The sequence below is a fragment of the Enhydra lutris genome, unplaced genomic scaffold (assembly GCF_002288905.1).
Source record: "Enhydra lutris kenyoni isolate GAN:26980312 unplaced genomic scaffold, ASM228890v2 scaffoldscaffold7, whole genome shotgun sequence".
NCBI classification, from domain to species: domain Eukaryota; kingdom Metazoa; phylum Chordata; class Mammalia; order Carnivora; family Mustelidae; genus Enhydra; species Enhydra lutris.
The window spans coordinates 13,680,746-13,700,030 of NW_019154091.1; the positions used below are offsets into that span (position 1 = coordinate 13,680,746).

General features: G+C 42.1%; 1 protein-coding gene across 2 annotated transcripts in view; it reads left to right on the forward strand.

The window, feature by feature from the left end:
* LOC111142070 (POC1 centriolar protein B) overlaps positions 1-19,285 on the forward strand; it is a 102,147-nt gene that overhangs the window by 23,057 nt on the left and 59,805 nt on the right. For both annotated transcript variants that reach the window (XM_022495019.1, XM_022495020.1), the window contains exon 4: positions 4,103-4,282. In XM_022495019.1, coding sequence (XP_022350727.1) covers positions 4,103-4,282 — 180 coding nt within the window. The remainder of the gene's footprint in view (positions 1-4,102; positions 4,283-19,285) is intronic.

A 19,285-nucleotide genomic window follows, 5' to 3' on the forward strand; every position in this document is an offset into this window, starting at 1 on the left:
TACTATCACCCATTTGTGGATCTTTGGCGGGGGCTTTGGATATCTGTTAATCCCTGTTGCAGAACTGACTTTTGGTGTATATCATATATTATTGGGCTCCGGAGTTTTCTGGCTAAAGAAAGTTTCTGACAAATGTATAAATCACTGTGTTTGTGTAAAGTCCTATTCTAGTCTAACAAATCCCTCTTTAAGAGGCTTTTAAAATCCTAGCTGATAGCTTATCTATTTTAAGCAATTATTGAGCCATGATTTTTTTAAAAGCCTTTGAATTCTTTTTTTGAACTTTTTTAATTATATGTTTTCAAACACACATGAAAACAGAAGGAGTAGCACAGTGATCCCTCCCCCCCCTCCATATTCCTTTGCCATGCCCAGCAGCTCTCAGTATCAGCATTTATCAGTGATTTCACCCATGCCCCCCCCCCGGGCTCTCTCTCTCTCTCTCTCTCTTTTTTTTTTAGCTAGAGTATTTTTAGAACAAATCCCACACACCGTTTCCCGCCGTAAATAAGAGTTTGAGCATTTGCCTTGGCGCTGCTGGGGCAGGACTGGATTTGTGGTGCGCGACTGAGCAGTCTCAGGCACCCCCACATGGACGTTCTCAGGGCATTTTCCTGCCAGGAGGCACTTTGTTTTCTGCCACCACCCAGGGAAACTCCACGCTGAGAAACTGAACATCACCCTGATGGTGAAAACTACCCAAGAGAAACAGCGTGTTCTCATGACGCTGTGGGTGGCAGGGTGCAGGGTAGCTGCGAGGGCGGGAGACTGGCTTGGAGTCCAAAAGGGAGAGCGTTTTCTAAAATCCTTAACTTTGGGGATTTAAGGCTAGTGGTTGTACTGTCTTCAGCACAACACAGCTTCCGTCTCCCACTACTCATTCAAGGAGCTCTCAGTGAATAAGCGCCATACAAGGGTAGAAATGCTTACCACGCACGGTCGTTAATTGGTACGGGCTAATCAAGTGCCACAGTTCAGCCTGGGTAGATGTCTCTGGTTCCTCTTTCTACATCATATCATCGTGGGCCAGGGAAGTCATGGGTCATGGCAGTGGGATGGAGACTGATTGCTCCGTATTGCTGTATAATCAACCTCAAAACTTAGCCGAATACAGTAATTGTCCTTTCCCATAATGTGTGGGTTATCTGGATGGTTCTTCTGCCCCATTTGATGTTAGCTATTACTCACTCAGTTTCACTAGGCTGGGGGTCCTGCACCCCACTCACACCTGCGGCCTGTGCCAGCTGTTGGCCGGGGCTCCCTGGTCCTCCATATGCCCTCTCTGCACCCAGATAAGGACTTCCTTACAGCCTAGCAGCTGGGTTCTAGGACAGTAAAAATGAAAGCGGCTAGGCCTTTGAAGGGCGACGTCTGACACTGCCACAGTGTCACTTCTGTCTCACTCTGCTGGTCAGAGTAGGTCACAGCCAGCCCAGATGTGAAGGAGGAGAAATGGGTAGATTCCACCTTGTGGCGGGGTGGGGAGCAGCGTGTGGTACAGGGATGAGAGGGAGTAGGCAGGCGGCTGCACTTGCAAACACCACACCTGGTCACTGGCAGGCTAGGGAAAGATAGTAGGACCAAGCGTGGAGGCAGTTCTGGCCTGGAGTCCATCACCATGGGCAGTCACGAGAGTGTGGGCAGAAAGGGGACGTAAATATGTGTGGGCACAGAACCAGTGTCAAGGCAAGGTGAGGACCTACGGAGCCGTTAAGCAGCACAAACAAGGCAATCCTACGGTGGTTTCTTACAGGCTTCCTGTTGAGACTGGGTCCAGGGTCACAGCAGACAAGAGCCAAGAGGCAGGCCCTTTAGAAAGACGTCCAGCCAGACGGCCTGATGGAGTGTGGAGCGCAGAACTAAAGACCAGGGCGGATTTGAATGATTCCAACTGTCTCCTGGCTTCCTGGTCATAGCAGATGCCAGTCTAGTCTTTGTCTTTTCTAGGCTGTAGTCTTTGTTTTTTTTTAAGATTTTATTTATTTATTTGACACAGAGAGAGAGATCACAAGTAGGCAGAGCAGCAGGCAGAGAGAGAGGAGGAAGCAGGCTCCCTGCCGAGCAGAGAGCCCAATGCGGGGCTCGATCCCAGGACCCTGAGATCATGACCTGAGCTGAAGGTAGTGGCCCAACCCACTGAGCCACCCAGGCACCCCTCTAGGCTATATTCTTGAATTCAGGCCAAACTATACTCCTAACTGCCACCCATAGAACTTTCCCTTGAAATTTCACTAGACCAGAGCCTGAATGCTCCTTCCTATTTAAAAATATATATATCAATTTTAGTTTTTCCTGGTATAATATCATGTATCAGGTGATGGAGATTTATTACAAAGTCACTTTACATTCTACAGACCACTGGAAGGATAAGCCAGGATGGATCTAAGAACCTTAAGTAGTGAGTCTTCCCAGTGGAATTGAACAAAGTGTATTGAGCTCTTTTTATATGCCTGGTATTTTGCTACATGCTGATCTTATAGAGATGAATAAATCATCATTCCTGTCCTCAAAAAAAAAAAAAAACCCTACAAAAAACAAAACAAAACAAAACAAAACAAAAAAAAAAACCCCAAAACTCGGGGCTTAATGCAAGAGAAACAGGTCTATTTTTTTTTTTTTTTTTTAAGTACTGTATAATGTAATACGTAAAATAGATATAGCAGACAGGGAGCAGTTCAGCCTGCCCGGGTCAGTCAAGGCGGCGGGGCGGGGAGGGGGGGCTGTTGGGGTGGAGGAAGTAATCCAGGCTGAGAAAAAGCAGCAGGTGCAAAGCCAGAAGTGTGTTTGAAGCTTGGGGATTGTTCTGAGTCCAAAGTTCAGTGTAAGGGCAGGACGCCTTGCTGAAGAGCTTGGGCATGTGCCTTTTCTTGGAGGGCAGCCAGTGACACGTTTATGCTAAGATTTACATGCATAGAATGGCACTTTTAGGGAGGTAATAAGCACCGTATGTTGGGGACTGGAGGGTGATAACAGATTAGAGCAGGGAAACCAGTTAAGAAGCTTTTGCGATAATCTCCATGAGGGATATGGAAGGTGTATCTCCCTTAATGTGAGCATAGCTGGGATAGAAAGAAGAGGTACTGAAAGGATATTTGGGCAGTGATAGCAATATCACTATCAATAAGTCCATTTTTTGGCCTACTGAATGTGGGAAGAGAAGGGGAGCAGTTGAGAATGACTTCTCCCTCTACAAATTCTGTCGCCTGCTGTTTTTCAAACATGTAAATGACTTTCTGAATGGAAAGACACTTGGAGGTGTCTTGGGAACTTTAGAATGCTACCACAAAGTAGTATTTCCCCAAAGCCACCTTTGAACTCCAGCTCTCTCTGCTAGCCTGCTCCTAACTATTTTAAAGTTTTTTGTTTTGTTTTTTTCCTGGTGCTTCTCCTTAAATGCCACACATCATTTTCTCCATCTCTTCTTTTCCTGTTCTCTTTTGCTCACCCTAGTCAAGAAAAAGAAGAAGCATCTGAAATTTCAGTGTTGAGAACTGTGTTATTACCATTTGTCCTTTGTTTTGCTTATGAGCGTAAGATTGGACCTGGCCTGAGCATGGCCTTAGATATACCCCAGGGGTCTCAGTTCTCATTGCTGGTGGGTGCAAACACAAGTGGAAACAGGAAAGTCAGATCACCTAGAGCTACGTTCTGGAGAGGGGAAAATTGCATAAGGGGCATCTCTTCTCTCCCAACCCAGACTGCCAGTCCACATGTGACCTTAGTCCGAAAGCACTTCCTTGGAGCTATTCATTTAACCTGTCTTAGTTTTTCTAGGTTTCAGGTTCTTTAAACTATTTTTTGCTCTTTCTGGAGGAACAACAGTAACTTAAAATTCATGGTCGAGATTTGTTCAAAATACTATTCTCTAGCTTCCAGTTAGAACAGCAACTGTATTTCTGGGTGGGACCACCAGGGTCTTTCCTGTTAAGTATCAGTTGTGACTCTAATAAAACCAGCTATAAAGAGTGTTGATGAAGAAACTTCTCATACTTTTCTTAATTTTTTAGGAATTAAATTTTCCTATGTTTCAAAGTCTGTACACTGGTTAGATGCTGATAATATTGAAACCCAGAGTTACAAATATTGAACTGTTTATTTCCAGGAGAGGAAAATCCTCCGAATTTAAAGCTCATACAGCTCCAGTTCGAAGTGTAGACTTTTCAGCCGATGGCCAGTTTCTAGCTACAGCCTCTGAAGACAAATCCATCAAAGTATGGAACATGTATCGCCAACGTTTCTTGTATTCCTTGTACCGACATACACACTGGGTACGCTGTGCCAAGTAAGTATGAAGTTTCATCATAAGGTTTCCACATTTTTTCCCTGCTGTAGTTCATGTTTACCCTCCCCCCTAACCCCCAGAAAAGGGGATTGAGGACAAATTCGTTCGTTCATTCATTCAGCAAATATTTATTGTGCGCCTGCTGTGTGCTGGGAAGAATAGGAAACAAAATGGTCAGAACCTCTCACTGTCATGAAGCTGACATTCTAAAAAGGGGAGACAGAAAACAAACAGGTAGGAAAATGGATTGGAAGGGGCGGCTGGAGTTTTAAACAGGGTGTTCAGAGACTGCGTCACAAAAAGGGTGGCCTTTGAGCTGAGACCTAATAGAGGGGGAGGAGGCAAGGCTTGAATATATTTGGGAAAGGAAATGTCCTGGATACAGGAAACTAGTACAGAAGCCCTGGGGTGGGAGCCTGGTGGCTGTTGAAGGACCAGCAAGAAGGCTGGTGTGGAGCAGAGTGTGGGGAAGGAATTGGAGAGACCCCAAGGGAAGCTTCAGCCAGGTTGGGAACAGCTGACAGGCACTGAGTGAGGCGAGATGCCACTGGAGCGCGTTTCATCTCCCTGACCAATGTTTTGTGGGGTTGCTCTGATTTCTGTGTGGAAAATGGACTATCAAAGTCAGGGCAGAAGCAGGGGGTGTTGCTTGGAGGTTATGTGTAGTGGTTCACATCTGGGCTTGGACCAGAGTGGTGGCAGTGGAGACTTCAAGAAGTGATTGGAGTCTAGACATAGTTTGAAGGGATAAGCAACACTATTTGCTGTCACATAGGATGTGAGAGACAAAGAGAGGAACTAAGAATGACCACAGTCTTTCTCAGTAGTCTACTGGGACAAGTGCTATTGTAGGTGTCCCTTTCTGTTCTTAAGACACACTGCTAAAGTACTTAAAATATTTCCCCAACTGCCATGGCAAGTTAGGACTATTGTTTTATTTTCCTAATTTTGCAGATAAGGGAACTGAGTTTCAGAGTTAAAATTAGCACTCATCTAGTTGAAAGTGATAAAAACCCAAAGAAACTATTTTTTTCCTCTCAAGGTGGTTAATTAGCTGATGTTTGGTAACATTGGAGTGAATTGGAGTGAAGACAGGGAACACTAGAAGCAGGGACTCCAATGCCTCCAGCGTCACTGTAGGCCTCCAGACACGCCAGCTCTATTCTCTCAAACACCCCGCTGCTGAGGTCACTGCCAGCTTTTGGCGAAGTCCTCACAGCTCTGTGACTGGACAAGAAAAGCTCCTCCTGACACCAGTTAGAAAAGTGCCAGGGGCAGCTCTCAGCTTGGATCCCGTGCCCATCCCTTCAGGCAGTGAGACACTGGTTGTGTCAGGTTAGGCAGGTGCCCAATGAGACCAGTGACCCCAGCTGGCTGAGGGGTGAGAGTACATACCAACCATGCATTCTGGTGGTAGAGAGAGAGGACAGCTCGCAAAAGGAGGGGGCTAGCATAGTCATGGCCATTAGGGGACAATCTGTGAAGCTTGCAGCCAGCAGACTTGGTGTACACTGGAGGAAACAATGTGTGATGACATCTCCAGCCAGAATATGGGGGAGGGGGAGCCCAGCCCTGTCTGTCTCACCTTACATCCCACGTTCCTGTTCGCATGCTCTCAGTGGAACATTATTGTTCAGGTGTTGATTATAATCTAGGGATGAGTCTAAGGAAAATAAAAAAGACAGAAGGTCATACTTTTAGTCAATAGTTTTTTTTTGTTTTGTTTTGTTTTTTTTCCCCTTCAAAAGGTCTCTGCTACTTTTGGCTCTGGCCATCTCAGTCTTATTTCTGTATATGCCAGAGAGCTGTGTGGTCAAGAACCTGGGCCTGGGACCTAAATATATAGGTTAAAATTCTAGCTCCACCAACTACCAGCTGTGTGACCTTATGGAAGTTTATCTAACTACTCAGTGCCTTAGTTTTCTTACCTGTAAAATTAGGATAATAATAACCTGCTACACAGGTTGTCATGGTATTTAAATGAGTAAATATATGTGGAACTTTTAGAATCATTCCTCCCACAGAGTAATCACTAGATAAATCTTTAGCCATCCTCTTCCTCATCATCATTGGACATCACAATTTTGTTTCCTTTTTAAAGATATTGTGAAACTTGAGTTGATAATTGTTTTCTGCCTAAGGAGGTGACATGTGTGGTGGTCCCAAGAGGCTGGTCAGCTCATTTGTATTGATTTATTCAATGATGTTATGAACAGAGAATCGATCGTCCAGTGCATCAGACCCGGAGAACAGACAGAGGACAGGAGACTAGGCGGGGGCCTGGGAGTCATTATTCAGCTCCCACTAGGACTGACTCTGGATGTGTTTAGCAAAGACACTAGTTTCTATTATCTTCATCAAGGAGCTCATCAGAAGCAAAAACAATGAATGATAGCTGTTATTTCTCTAGTGTGTCCTGAGTGTCTCTATTTCCTTCCTAAAATAATTTAAGGTGGTTTATAATAACTGTAACACAATCAGAGGGAATGAAGAGATGATTCTGTCTAGAACCATGTAACCTTGCTCAGTGCAAATCTGGCAGGTTTAGACTGAGTTTCCTGCAGCCACGGTATTAATGGGATGATGGTGGCTGACGTACTTTCATATTCTAACAACAAAAAGAAATCCTATCAAGTTGTTCAGATAAGACAAAATTTTTCCTGTAGTAAATTCGAGGAGGTATTTTATTCCTTGCCCTTGTACTGAATCATCTAGTATAATATACATGCAGAAGAACAGTTATTGCTGATATAAGACAGAAGAACTTAGGAAATGTTGAAAAGGTCACCAATAATGTAAAATTCTGGTTTTCACAATATTCCTTTAATGAGCATAGCCCTGCTATGTACCGCATATCTGTGCTGCGTGTTAGGTAGGTAGAGATCCACAGTCTGGGCCTCAAGGGGCTTTTATATTTTATAGTTCAATGGGGAAAAAATGGATACAAATTATACTTATAAAAATTATAAACTTAATGTATCCTGTGGGAAGGTGATGCACAGGGTGATAAGGGGTTGGGCAGTGCAGCACTGAACTAGACCTGCATGAGGAGAAGCTGGGGAGGCATTTCAGGCCCAGCACCGACCGACAAAGACAGGCAGGAGAAGAGGCAGCAGCGTCTTGTCAGATGGGGAAGGGTGGCAAGCCATTCATGGTGGAAATCAGCCAGAGTAGGCACTGTGGCCTGGGGAAAGGTTTTGTGCTCTGGGAACATTAATTATTCAGCTGTTGCCAGGTGTGAGGAGTGAAATGAGAAGTGAGGTGGAGGGGGGAGAGCTGGGGAAGGCTCAGTGTCATGGATGTCATGAAAAGACTTTGGACTTCATCCTCCAGGTGACACGGAGATACCAGAGGGCTTGGAATGGGGAGGAAGACTGATCTTTCTGGAGCTCTCTGCTAATTGGTCTTACATCCCACAGCATCCTTGCTTTAGAGCATTGGCATGAGCTGGGCCAAGACTCATAGGCCTCCCTGTGCCACGTCATTACTCTTCGGCAAGTCAGTCTACAGCTCTCAGCCCAGTGGGAGGTGAGGGTAATGGGGCATCTCAAATAGACTGTTGTGGGGATGAGAGAGACTGTGTGCAGAACTGAGTGATGCCAGAAGCCTGCCATTCCTCCGGCTGGACAGCACTGGTTAGGGAGAGACTTAGGTATTGGGGAAGAGCCCCTAAAAACATTCTCCCTCATCACTTAGAGAGGAGGAGGTGATGGTTGAACCCTGCTTTTCTGTCTGCCTAGCATCTGTTCTGTTTTCTGGAGACGGTGCCAAGTATTCCCCGAGGAACCAGTGCTCCCCCGCAATCCCTCATTATGTTATGTACCATGCTGGCAAGGCCTACTCTCCAGCCCCAGCGGAGGGCATTGAGCTCAGGCTTGCCGCCTGGAACAGGGCATCTCCTGCCTGCAGGAGTTAGTGAGTCTTGTTAGAATGGCATGCCCTTGCCTTGGGATTTCTCTGTCAGGCTTATTTCCTTTTTCCTTCCTTCTTTTTTTCCTTAAGTGTATTTATTTGTTTTAGTAATCTCTACACCCCAAGTGGGGCTTGAATTTATGACCCTGAGATCAAGAGTCACATACCCTTCTGACAGAACCAGCCAAGAGCCCCTTAGGCTTATTTAAACCTGTGGCTGCTGAAGGACAGTGCGGGCAAAGAGCTGACTTGGGGCAGCAGACTGTGAGCTGGAGAGAGAAAACATTGCTGTCTAATTACCTGCTGCGGTTTCTGGAAAGGGTCATACCTGGTTTTATTAGCAGGTGTTTGCATGTGGGCGTGTATGTGCGTGTGAGAAACCAGCCTTAGAAATTCTCACTTTATTTTTTAAAGGCACTTTCTATAAGATGTGATAGTGGAACAGCGTTTTGGAAAAGTGGGAGTTATTGTGGCACCCGGTGATTTGCCTTCCTTCCCCACCCCACCCCCACCAGCGCTCTGCAGTCTCCATGCAGACCCTGGTGAAATGCAGATCCAGTCACAGGGCTCCTCAGGTTAAAACCACTCAGTGATTCCTTGCCCTGGTGCCTCTGCTCTGCCTTCCTGTTACAACCTTGTCTTTTGTCCCTGTCACCATCCCCTTCTTGCCTCTATGCAGAGTTCCCGTGTGCAATGTTCCGTTATGTTCTGTGCCTTTTCCACATGCTGCCTGCCCTGTCTGCAGTGCCCCCTGAATCCACGCTCCCTTCACAGTCCTGCTCTGTATCTCACGCTCCAGGAGATGTTTCTGACTCTCCCAAGCCCAGCTTATCCGAAGTCCTTTATGCCACTGCATTGTCCCTTTGAGGAGATCTGTCTGCTTCAGCCTCACTTCCCTGTCAGATTTTGAGTTACAAGTATTTTATTCCTATTGTATTCCCTTGACAAGCACTGTTCTAAATTCTGTAGCTACCATAGAAAGCAAACCAAAATTCCCAGTCTTGTAGAGTTCCTTCTACCAAAGGGAGGTAGACAATTAAAAAAATATGTTAGTGATATGTGCTCTGCAGAAAAATTCTCTAGGGTAACCAGATAGAGAGTGCTGGGTTGCAGGGTGCTCTTGTATCCCGGTGACAAGGCATCTCTGCTCAGGTGACCTTGCCTAAAGGCAGGAAGCCAGTGAGGGGGGACAGGGGGCGGGGACGAGTGTTGGAGATGGAGTCTTACACAGTATGAGAAGCACCGCCATGTTAGTATGGAGTGGGGAAGGCTCAGAGGAGTTGTGTAAAAATGTGGGTTGAATGAATCAGTGAGGGGTGTGCAGTAGCTTAGGTGGGAGTTTTCATGGGCTTCTTCAAGGAAGAGTCATTTCTGTGGATTTTTAATATCAAATAAAAGAGGACTGTACATGCATGTTGTGATGGAGAATGTGTATGGGACTTCACTTTTTTTTTTCCATTTTTTTCCCAACCCCTGTTCAGATTGATAATTTTGTACTGAGCTCACCTACTCTTTTATAGAATGCCTTTATCTCATCTTGTCTACCTTGTGGTTCTAGGTGGATTTCTTTTTTTCTTTTTTACCTGTTTTCTTTTTAATTTATTTTTTTAAATTTCTTTTCAGTGTTCCAGAATTCATTGTTTATGCACCACACCCAGTGCTCCATGTAATACATGCCCTCCATAATACCAGGCTCACCCAACCTCCCACCTCCGCCCCTTCAAAACCCTCAGATTGTTTTTCAGGGTCCACAGTCTCTCATAGTTCATCTCCCCCTCCAATTTCCCCCAATTCCCTTCTTCTCTCCATCTCCCCATGTCCTCTGTGTTATTCCTTATGCTCCACAAATAAGCGAAACCATATAATAATTGACTCTCTCTGCTTGACTTATTTCACTCAGCAGAATCTCTTCCAGTCCCATCCATGTTGATATAAAAGTTGGGTATTCATCCTTTCTGATGGAGGCATAATACTTCATTGTAGATATGGACCATATCTTCTTTATCCATTCGTCTGTTGAAGGGCATCTTGGTTCTTTCCACAGTTTGGCAACTGTGGCCATTGCTGCTATAAACATTGGATTGCAGATGGCCCTTCTTTTCACTACATCAGTATCTTTGGGGTAAATACCTACTAGTGCCATTGCAGGTCATAGGGTAGCTCTATTTTCAGTTGTTTGAGGAATCTCCACACTGTTTTCCAAAGTGGCTGCACCAACTTGCATTCCCACAAACAGTGTAAGAGAATTCCCCTTTCTCCACATCCTCTCCAACACTTGTTGCTTACTGTCTTGTTGATTTTGGCCATTCTAACTGGTGTAAGGTGGTATCTCAATGTGGTTTTGATTTGAATCTCCTTGATGGCTAGTGATGATGAACATTTTTTCCATGTGTCTGATGGCCATTTGTATGTCTTCATTGGAGAAGTGTCTGTTCATGTCTTCTGCCCATTTTTGGACATGATTATCTGTTTTGTGTGTGTTGAGTTTGAGGAGTTCTTTATAGATCTTGGATATCAGCCCTTTGTCCGTATTGTCATTTGTGAATATCTTCTCCCGTTCTGTGGGTTGCCTCTTTGTTTTGTTGACTGTTTCCTTTGCTGTGCAGAAGCTTTTGATCTTGATGAAGTCCCAAAAATTCGTTTTCACTTTTGTTTCCTTTGCCTTTGGAGACATATCTTGAAAGAAGTTGCTGTGGCTGATGTTGAAGAGATTACTGCCTATGTTATTCTCTAGGATTCTGATGGATTGCTGCCTCACATTGAGTTTATCCATTTTGAGTTTATCTTTGTGTATGGTATAAGAGAATGGTTGAATTTCACTCTTCTATACATAGCTGTCAAGTTTTCCCAGCACCATTTATTGAAAGAGACTGTCTTTTTTCCACTGTATATTTTTTCCTGCTTTGTCAAAGATTATTTGACCATAGAGTTGAGGGTCCATATCTGGGCTCTCTACTGTGTTCCACTGGTCTATGTGTCTGTTTTTATGCCAGTACCATGCTGTTTTGGTGATCATAGCTTTGTAGTAAGCTTGAAGTCAGGCAATACGATGCCCCCAGTTTTGTTTTTCTTTTTCAACATTTCCTTAGCAATTCAGGGTCTCTTCGGATTCCATACAAATTTTAGGATTGTTTGAACCAGCTCTTTGAAAAATGCCAGTGGAATTTTGATCAGAATGGCATTGAGAGTATAGATTGCTCTAGGTAGTATAGACATTTTAACAATGTTTATTCTTCCGATCCATGAGCATGGAATGGTCTTCCATCTTTTTGTGTCTTCTTCAATTTCTTTCATGAATGTTCTGTAGTTCCTTCAGTACAGTTCCTTTACCTCTTTGGTTAGGTTTATTCCCAGGTATCTTACGGTTCTTGATGCTATAGTAAATGGAATCGATTCTCTAATTTCCCTTTCTGTGTTTTCATTGTTAGTGTATAAGAAAGCAACTGATTTCTGTACATTGAGTTTGCATCCTGCCACATTACTGAATTGCTGAATGAGTTCAAGTAGTTTGGGGTGGAGTCTTTTGGGTTTTCCATATAAAGTATCATGTCATCTGCGAAGAGAGAGAGTTTGACTTCTTCCTTGCTAATTTGAATACCTTTTATTTCTTTTTGTTATCTGACTGCTGTTGCTAGGACTTCTAATACTATGTTGAATAAGAGTGGTGAGAGTGGGCATCCTTGTCGTATTCCTGATCTCAAAGGGAAGGCTGTCAGCTTTTTCTCATTGAGAATGATATTCACTGTGGGTTTTTCGTAGATAGATTTTATGAAGTTCAGGAATGTTCCCTCTATCCCTATACTTTGAAGCTTTATAATCAGGAAAGGATGCTGGATTCTGTCACATGATTTTTCTGCATCAATTGAGAGGACCATGTGGTTCTTATCTCTTCTCTTATTGATTTGTTCTATCACATTGATTGATTTGCGAATGTTGAACCACCCTTGCAACCCAGGGATAAATCCCACCTGGTCATGGTGGATAATCTTTTTAATATACTGTTGGATCCTATTAGCTAGGATCTTGTTGAGAATCTTAGCATCCATATTCATCAGGGATATTGGTCTGAAATTCTCCTTTTTGGTGGGGTCTTTGCCTGGTTTGGGGTTCAGGGTAATGCTGGCTTCATAAAAAGAATCTGGAAGTTTTCCTTCTGCTTCAATTTTTTTGAAACAGCTTCAGGAGAATAGGTATTACTTCTTCTTTGAAAGTTTGGTAGAATTCCCCAGGGAATCCATCAGGTCCTAGGCTCTTGTTTTTTGGGAGGTTTTTGATCACTGCTTCAATCTCGTTACTAGATATCAGTCTATTCAGGTGGTCAGTTTCTTTCTGGTTCAATTTTGGGAGTTTATAGTTTTCCAGGAATGCATTCATTTCATCTAGGTTGCTTAACTTATTGGCATATAACTGTTGATAATAATTTCTGATGACTGTTTCTATTTCCTTGGTGGTAGTTGTGATCTCTCCCTTTTCATTCATAATTTTATTAATTTGGGTCTTCTCTCTTTTCTTTTGGATTAGTTTGGCCAATGGTTTATCGATCTTATTGATTCTTTTAAAAAACTAGTTTCTATTTTTGTTGATGTGTTCTACTGTATCTCTAGTTTCTATCTCATTGATCTCTGCTCTAATCTTGATTATTTCCCTTCTTGTGTGTTGAATTGGCTTAATTTGTTGTTGACTCTCCAGTTCTTTAAGGTGTAAAGAGAGCTGGTATATTCTGGATTTTTCAATTCTTTTGAGGGAGGCTTGGATGGCTATGTATTTCCCCCTTAGGACTGCCTTCACTGTATCCCATAGGTTTTGGACCAAAGTGTCTTCATTCTCATTGGTTTCCATGAATCATTTAAATTCTTCTTTGATTTCCTGATTGATCCCAGCATTCCTAAGCAAGGTGGTCTTTAGCTTCCAGGTGTTTGAATTCCTTCTGAACTTTTTCTTGTGGTTGAGCTCCAGTTTCAAAGCATTGTGATCTGAGAATATGCAGGAAATAATCTCAATCTTTTAGTATCGGTTGAGCCCTGATTTGTGACAGAGTTTGTGGTCTATTCTGGAGAAAGTTCCATGTGCACTCGAGAAGAATGAGTATTCTGTTGTTTTCGGGTGGAATGTTCTGTATTTATCTATGAGGTCCATATGGTCCAATGTGTCATTCAGTGCTCTTGTTTCTTTATTGACTTTCTGCTTGGATGATCTGTTACTGAGAGTGGTGTATTAAGATCCCCTACTATTCATGTATTCATATCAATATGACTCTTTATCTTGATTAACAGTTGTCTTATGTTACCTGTTGTTTTCTAACTGTTTGGCCTGAGTGGTTCATGGGAAACTCTGCAGAGGCCTCTCTGGAAGAATGTTCTTTGATAAATAATTTGGTTAAATTTAATGAATAAGGATCTCATCTTTTGGGCAACTTTCCATGTATATGCTTACAGCATACTTAGAGATTCTTTCTCATGCATTTATTATGTTTTTTCTGGTACTAAAGCAAGGAAGTTTGTTGAAAAATTATCTTGATGAATAGTTTTCTTGGGTTCGGACCGTGTGATGGAGCCATCTCGGCCACATGCACACACCAGCCCAGGAAGCTGCATGATCAGCTGGTCGGGTCCTCGACCCGCTCCCCAAGGCCAGGCAGGAGACACACTGACCACTCTTGCCTCCTGCCATTGCTGGACACCTCCTCTCTGGTGACAGGGTACCTCTCAGGTGCAGCAGTGCGGTTGGTTGAAGTCCGCGGAGAGGCAGTGCAGGGTGGTCAAGAGCAGGGGCTCACTGGAACGCGATCTGCTAATTCCAATGTCTGTGCCCTGTTTGGGTCAAGATTATCTGCTGCTTTGTAGGTCTTGTAATTTTTTTTTTTTAATTATGTGCCCAAACACTGCTAAGTGTCTGAGATTACTCTGTCATCTCTAGATAGTGATGAGTTTTGTTCTTGTAAGCAGTTAGCTTTTTGCTGGTTCCGCTAGATTTTCCTGAGGCTTGGATTTAGGCTGTTTTAGGGTACATCTAGAGTAGCATTTACATTTGGGCTATAGTACTAGCGGCCTTTCTAGGGCCTCAACCAAATGCCTGAAGCATTTAGCAAGGTCTTCCCAGAACTTGAACATCTTTGAGTGCTATTTAACATCTGGCATCTCTGTTCAGCTCTTAGTCTCCAGTGGTTACTCTCTGTCAAGCCTTGTCAGAGCATAAGCAGCTTTGTATTTGACTAGACTCAAGGGGTATTGGAGGCAGATTTTTGGAGGGTTTCTGCTCTTTGTAGCTCCTCTTGCACACGCCTCCAAAATTCTAGCCCTTTAGTCCAGTTCTGAATTCTGATTTCTGTTTCCTCTGCTCAGTCAGACTGGACTGTCTCCTTGGACCCTATGTCCTCGTGCCATGGTTTGGAAAATGCTTGTAGGTACATATGCGGGATAGATCTCATCCCATTTCATATTCCTTCTCTCGCAAGATTCACAACGCCATGCCATCTCTTCACTGGTGCCTAAAAATAGTTGCTTCATATATTTTGCCCAGTTGTAGGTTTGTTTATAGGAGAATAAGTCTGATAACCATTACTCCCTCTGTCTAGAAGTTCTGCCAAATGAATTTAGTGGAGCCTACCAAGCCAATTTCAAAATTCATATGGATGAGTTATATGTGTAAGAATAGCCAAGAAAAAAATGAGAAGAAACTTGTCCAACCTGCTGTCAGAACACAGTATAAAATTATAGAAATTAAAATATGGTGATAGTGGTATGCTATTAGGAAAATAAGTCATAGAAAGTCTAGAAGCAGGCTCATATATGCCTTAGATGGTGTTTCCAATAAGTGGGGAAGTGGATGGACTATTTAATCTATAGTTAAGATAATTGGATTTCTGTTTGGAAGAATATAAAGTGGGATCTTTATTGTATACCATACATGTACAAAATTTGTAGATGAATTAAACACCTAAACATTAAAAATGGTCCCATGATACTGCTTTTCCTCCTAATATGTAGGAAGTATATGTAAACAAATATAGAGGGTCAGCAGAGTTTTTCTCCTAAGTATATTCATTTTAATGTATGGCATAGACTTAAGTAATTAAAATTCTGTGTCTGTCTATGCTTGGTACTTACCATAATTTTGTTCTTAGAGCCTCTGTGTGGCATAGAGATGGTACCTATTCATGTAAGAAGTGATGAATAGCTTGCTACGTTCTTTGAAGTGGCTGTTGTTTATAATCATACATTTTAATTCACAGAAATATTTTTAAGGTACACTCTCTATTGGGAAATATATTCATGCTTTTAAAATATAAATTAGTATCGTCTTTTTAGAAATCAGTTTGCAAAATCTGTCAGGTATCTTTGTTGCAATGACTTCACAATTGGAAGTATATTCTACGTAAATACTCTTTTTTATGTGCAAAAGAAAAAGCTTTATATTCCAAGATACTGCTTTCAGTATAATTTATAATGGTGAGAAGTCGGAAAGAATGAATTTTTCCCAAAAAAACTAGTTAAATAAACTTAAACTATTGTATAGTTTAAAAGGGGACTATATATAAGTAATGACATGAAAATATTTATGTGAGGGAGGGAGAGCAAAACTCAGAACTCATTATAATATAAAAGATAAAGTAGCTATCATACATACAATGTTAAGTGTGATTTTGAGTGATGGGACGATAGACTATTTTTACTTACCGTATTTCCCATTTTTTAAACAGTCAATTTTTCTTTAATGAGTAATGAAGAAAACATTTATCATTTGATATCTATATCTTTATCTATATCTATATATAAAATATGAGAAATATTTTCTCTTTCCAGTGGCAAAGAATCTTTTTAATAGGTAAAACTTATTGTAGCCCTATATTCTTTTTTTTTTTAAGATTTTATTTATTTATTTGACAGACAGAGATCACAAGTAGGCAGAGATGCAGGCAGAGAGAGAGGGGGAAGCAGGCTCCCTGTTGAGCAGAGAGCCCTATGCGGGGCTTGATCCCAGGAAGCTGGGATCATGACTTGAGCGGAAGGCAGAGGCTTTAACCCACTGAGCCACCCAGGCATGCCTGTAGCCGTATATTCTTAAAATCATGTGTACTCTAGGATTCTGTATGCTTTTTTATGGTATCCTCCATTAAAAATAAACACAGCCTATTGAGACAACGTTTCCAACATTATCGCTTTTCCAGCATTAATTTTTAGGGGGAAAAAATTCTACCTTTAATTTTCACTTGTTGGTAGTGTTACAAGTGATCTTTGACCACCTGAACTACAGAGGTTTTTTCCTTCATAGTGGTAAGATACATATATTATAGAGCTTACCATTTTAGCCTTTTTAAAGTATAAAGTTAAGTGTCACTGGGTATGTTCATGCTGTGCAACAAATTGCAAAGATTTTAAACATCAGCTTTCATTGGTTATAATATTTTAAATTGGACCCAATTTTCTTAAAAAAAATGTCTTTTAAATACCTGAAATATTTACTAAAGACCTACTCAGTGCCATCTACTGTGTCTGGAAGTGTTAACAATGAACAAGACAGACGTGGTTTCTGTCTTCTTGGTGTTTACATTTGTTGGGGAAGACGACAGAATGTTTGGTTACAAGTGTGACCTAAGTGCGACTCTGAGCCACTCTAAGAACACATATTGAGGAACTAAGCTGGGAGTGCAGGGGTGGTCTAGAAGACTTCCTGAGGAAGTGATGCTGAGTGGGAGGCTTACAGGACAAGTAAAATCCTCTTAGGTTTTTTAAACTAGGTAAAGAATAGGGGGCAGCGTTTGAGGCACAGGGAATAGCACATGAAGACACTTCCTGAGACAGGGGCAGGGACCTGAGAGGAGAGACATATATGTCAGGAAGAGTACGCAGGATGATGGAGAGACAGGAGGGGAGACTCTGGAGGACCTGGTAAGCAGTGGGAAGGATGCCAGGCTTTTTCTCAAGGGAAATGCAAAATCATCAAAGCATTTTAATCAGAGAAATTTAATTTAATGTTTAAAGAACACTTTTATTGCCTGCGGAGAATGGAAGACATTAGTTCCCATTATGGTTTGAAGAGATAGGGCCTGATAATGGATTGGAGTGGGTGGGTGTATTGGAAGAGAAAGAGGCACAAAACATGACTCCTAGGTTTCTGGCCTGAAAAAATACTTACTGAAAAAAGGAACACTGGAGAAGGAGCAGTTTGGGGAGGTAGATGATGAGTTCAGATTTGGACAAGTTCAGAGTTGGAGGAGCCTGCAGGATATCCAAGAGGAGATGCCCAGTAGGCAGTTGTATTTATGGGTGGAGATCCCAGGAGAGAAGTCTGGGCATATAAGTGGTAAATGACCCAACAAGTAATTAGCATGTTCCATGGCATAGTTAAATCTTTTTGTATCTCTTTCATCTGCTTTTTGTCTCCTAGCAGCTGTAGGAATGAATCCTGTTCCTGTCATTAACAGATGGGTTCTCTTCTGATGCTGACCAGCACTTAAAAAAAAAAAAAAACACCGCACACACACACAAATGTTTTGCTTATTGCCTTGAACTTCACCTTCAGTAGGCAAACACAAAATCCCACCAAAGCAAACTCTGAGACTGCCAATATATATATTTTTTAATGAGTCTATGAAAGTTTAGGTCTGAATGCAATCCAAACTCCCTCATTATACAAATAGAAAACAGTGGCCAGTGTGGTTTTGAATTTCACAAGGTTACAGAGCTGGGCAGTTGCAAAATTGGCCCTAGAATCCAGGACCATGTACCAACAGGGCAGTCTTATTTCCACTACTTTTTACTGCTTTCCTCTCCTATTGAATAGTTGCTGACTTCAGAGTACCAATTACTGATTATTTGTTTCTTAAGGGACATGGAATAGTGCCTACTCTGATGTCAGAGCCCTGAGGGCTGGAATGGTCATTTTATAGAGTATTCATTCCAACGATAAGAAATTTCCAAAAGAAAATTTTGATTTCTTATGAACACTGAAACTTCTCACGGTTCATGACCCCCTTTGGCTCTCTAATGAGTTAATAACTCTACGGCTCTGCATATAATAATACAATTTTACATACAGTTTTAGGAACTCCATAGATTCCAAGTTAACTCCTGTTATATAATTGGACTATTCTCAAGGACCTGTGAACCAGTTTTTCTAGAAAGAAGTCCAGTAATTTTCTGATTCTCTCAAATGAGTATCACTATGTTTAAGTAAATAATTCAGTTAATTTCCCAGGTACCTTATAGACAATTCATGTGTGCTAATCCAGTAGTCAGTATTAACTAATGTCCATGTCAGTGACACACTCTAGAGGTTTTATTTATTTATTTATTTATTTTTATTTTTATTATGTTATTCCCCATAAAATATATCATTAGTTTTTGATGTAGTGTTCCAAGATTCATTGTTTATGTATAACACCCAGTGCTCCATGCAATACGTGCCCTCCTTAATACCCACCACCAGGCTAACCCATCCCCCAATGCCCCCCTCCCCTCTAAAACCCTCAGTTTGTTTCTCAGAGTCCACATCCTCTCATGGTTGATCCCCCTCTGATTTCCTCCTATTCACTTTTCCTTTCCTTCTCCTAATGTCCTCCATGTTATTCATTATGCTCTACAAGTAAGTGAAAACATGATAATTGACTTTCTCTGCTTGACCACTTCACTCAGCACAATCTCCTCCAGTCCCATCCATATTGATGCAGAAGTTGGGTATTTGTCCTATCTGATGGCTGAGTAGTATTCCTTTCCTGATTAAAACTCTTCAGAGTATAGGGCTAGAGGGAACATTCCTCAACTTCATAAAATCCATCTATGAAAAACCCACAGCGAATATCATTCTCAGTGTGGAAAAGCCGAGAGCCTTCCCACTGATATCAGGAGCACAACAAGGATGCCCACTCTCGGCACAGTTGTTCAACATAGCACTAGAAGTCCTAGCAACAGCAATCAGACAACACAAAGAAATAAAAGTTATTCAGATTGGCAAAGAAGTCAGACTCTCTTTGCAGATGACATAATACTTTATGTGGAAACCCAAAAGACTTCACCCCCAAATTGTTTATTTTTCTTTAAAGATTTTATTTATTTGAGAGAGAGCAGGGGGGAGGGGCAAAAGCAGAGGGAG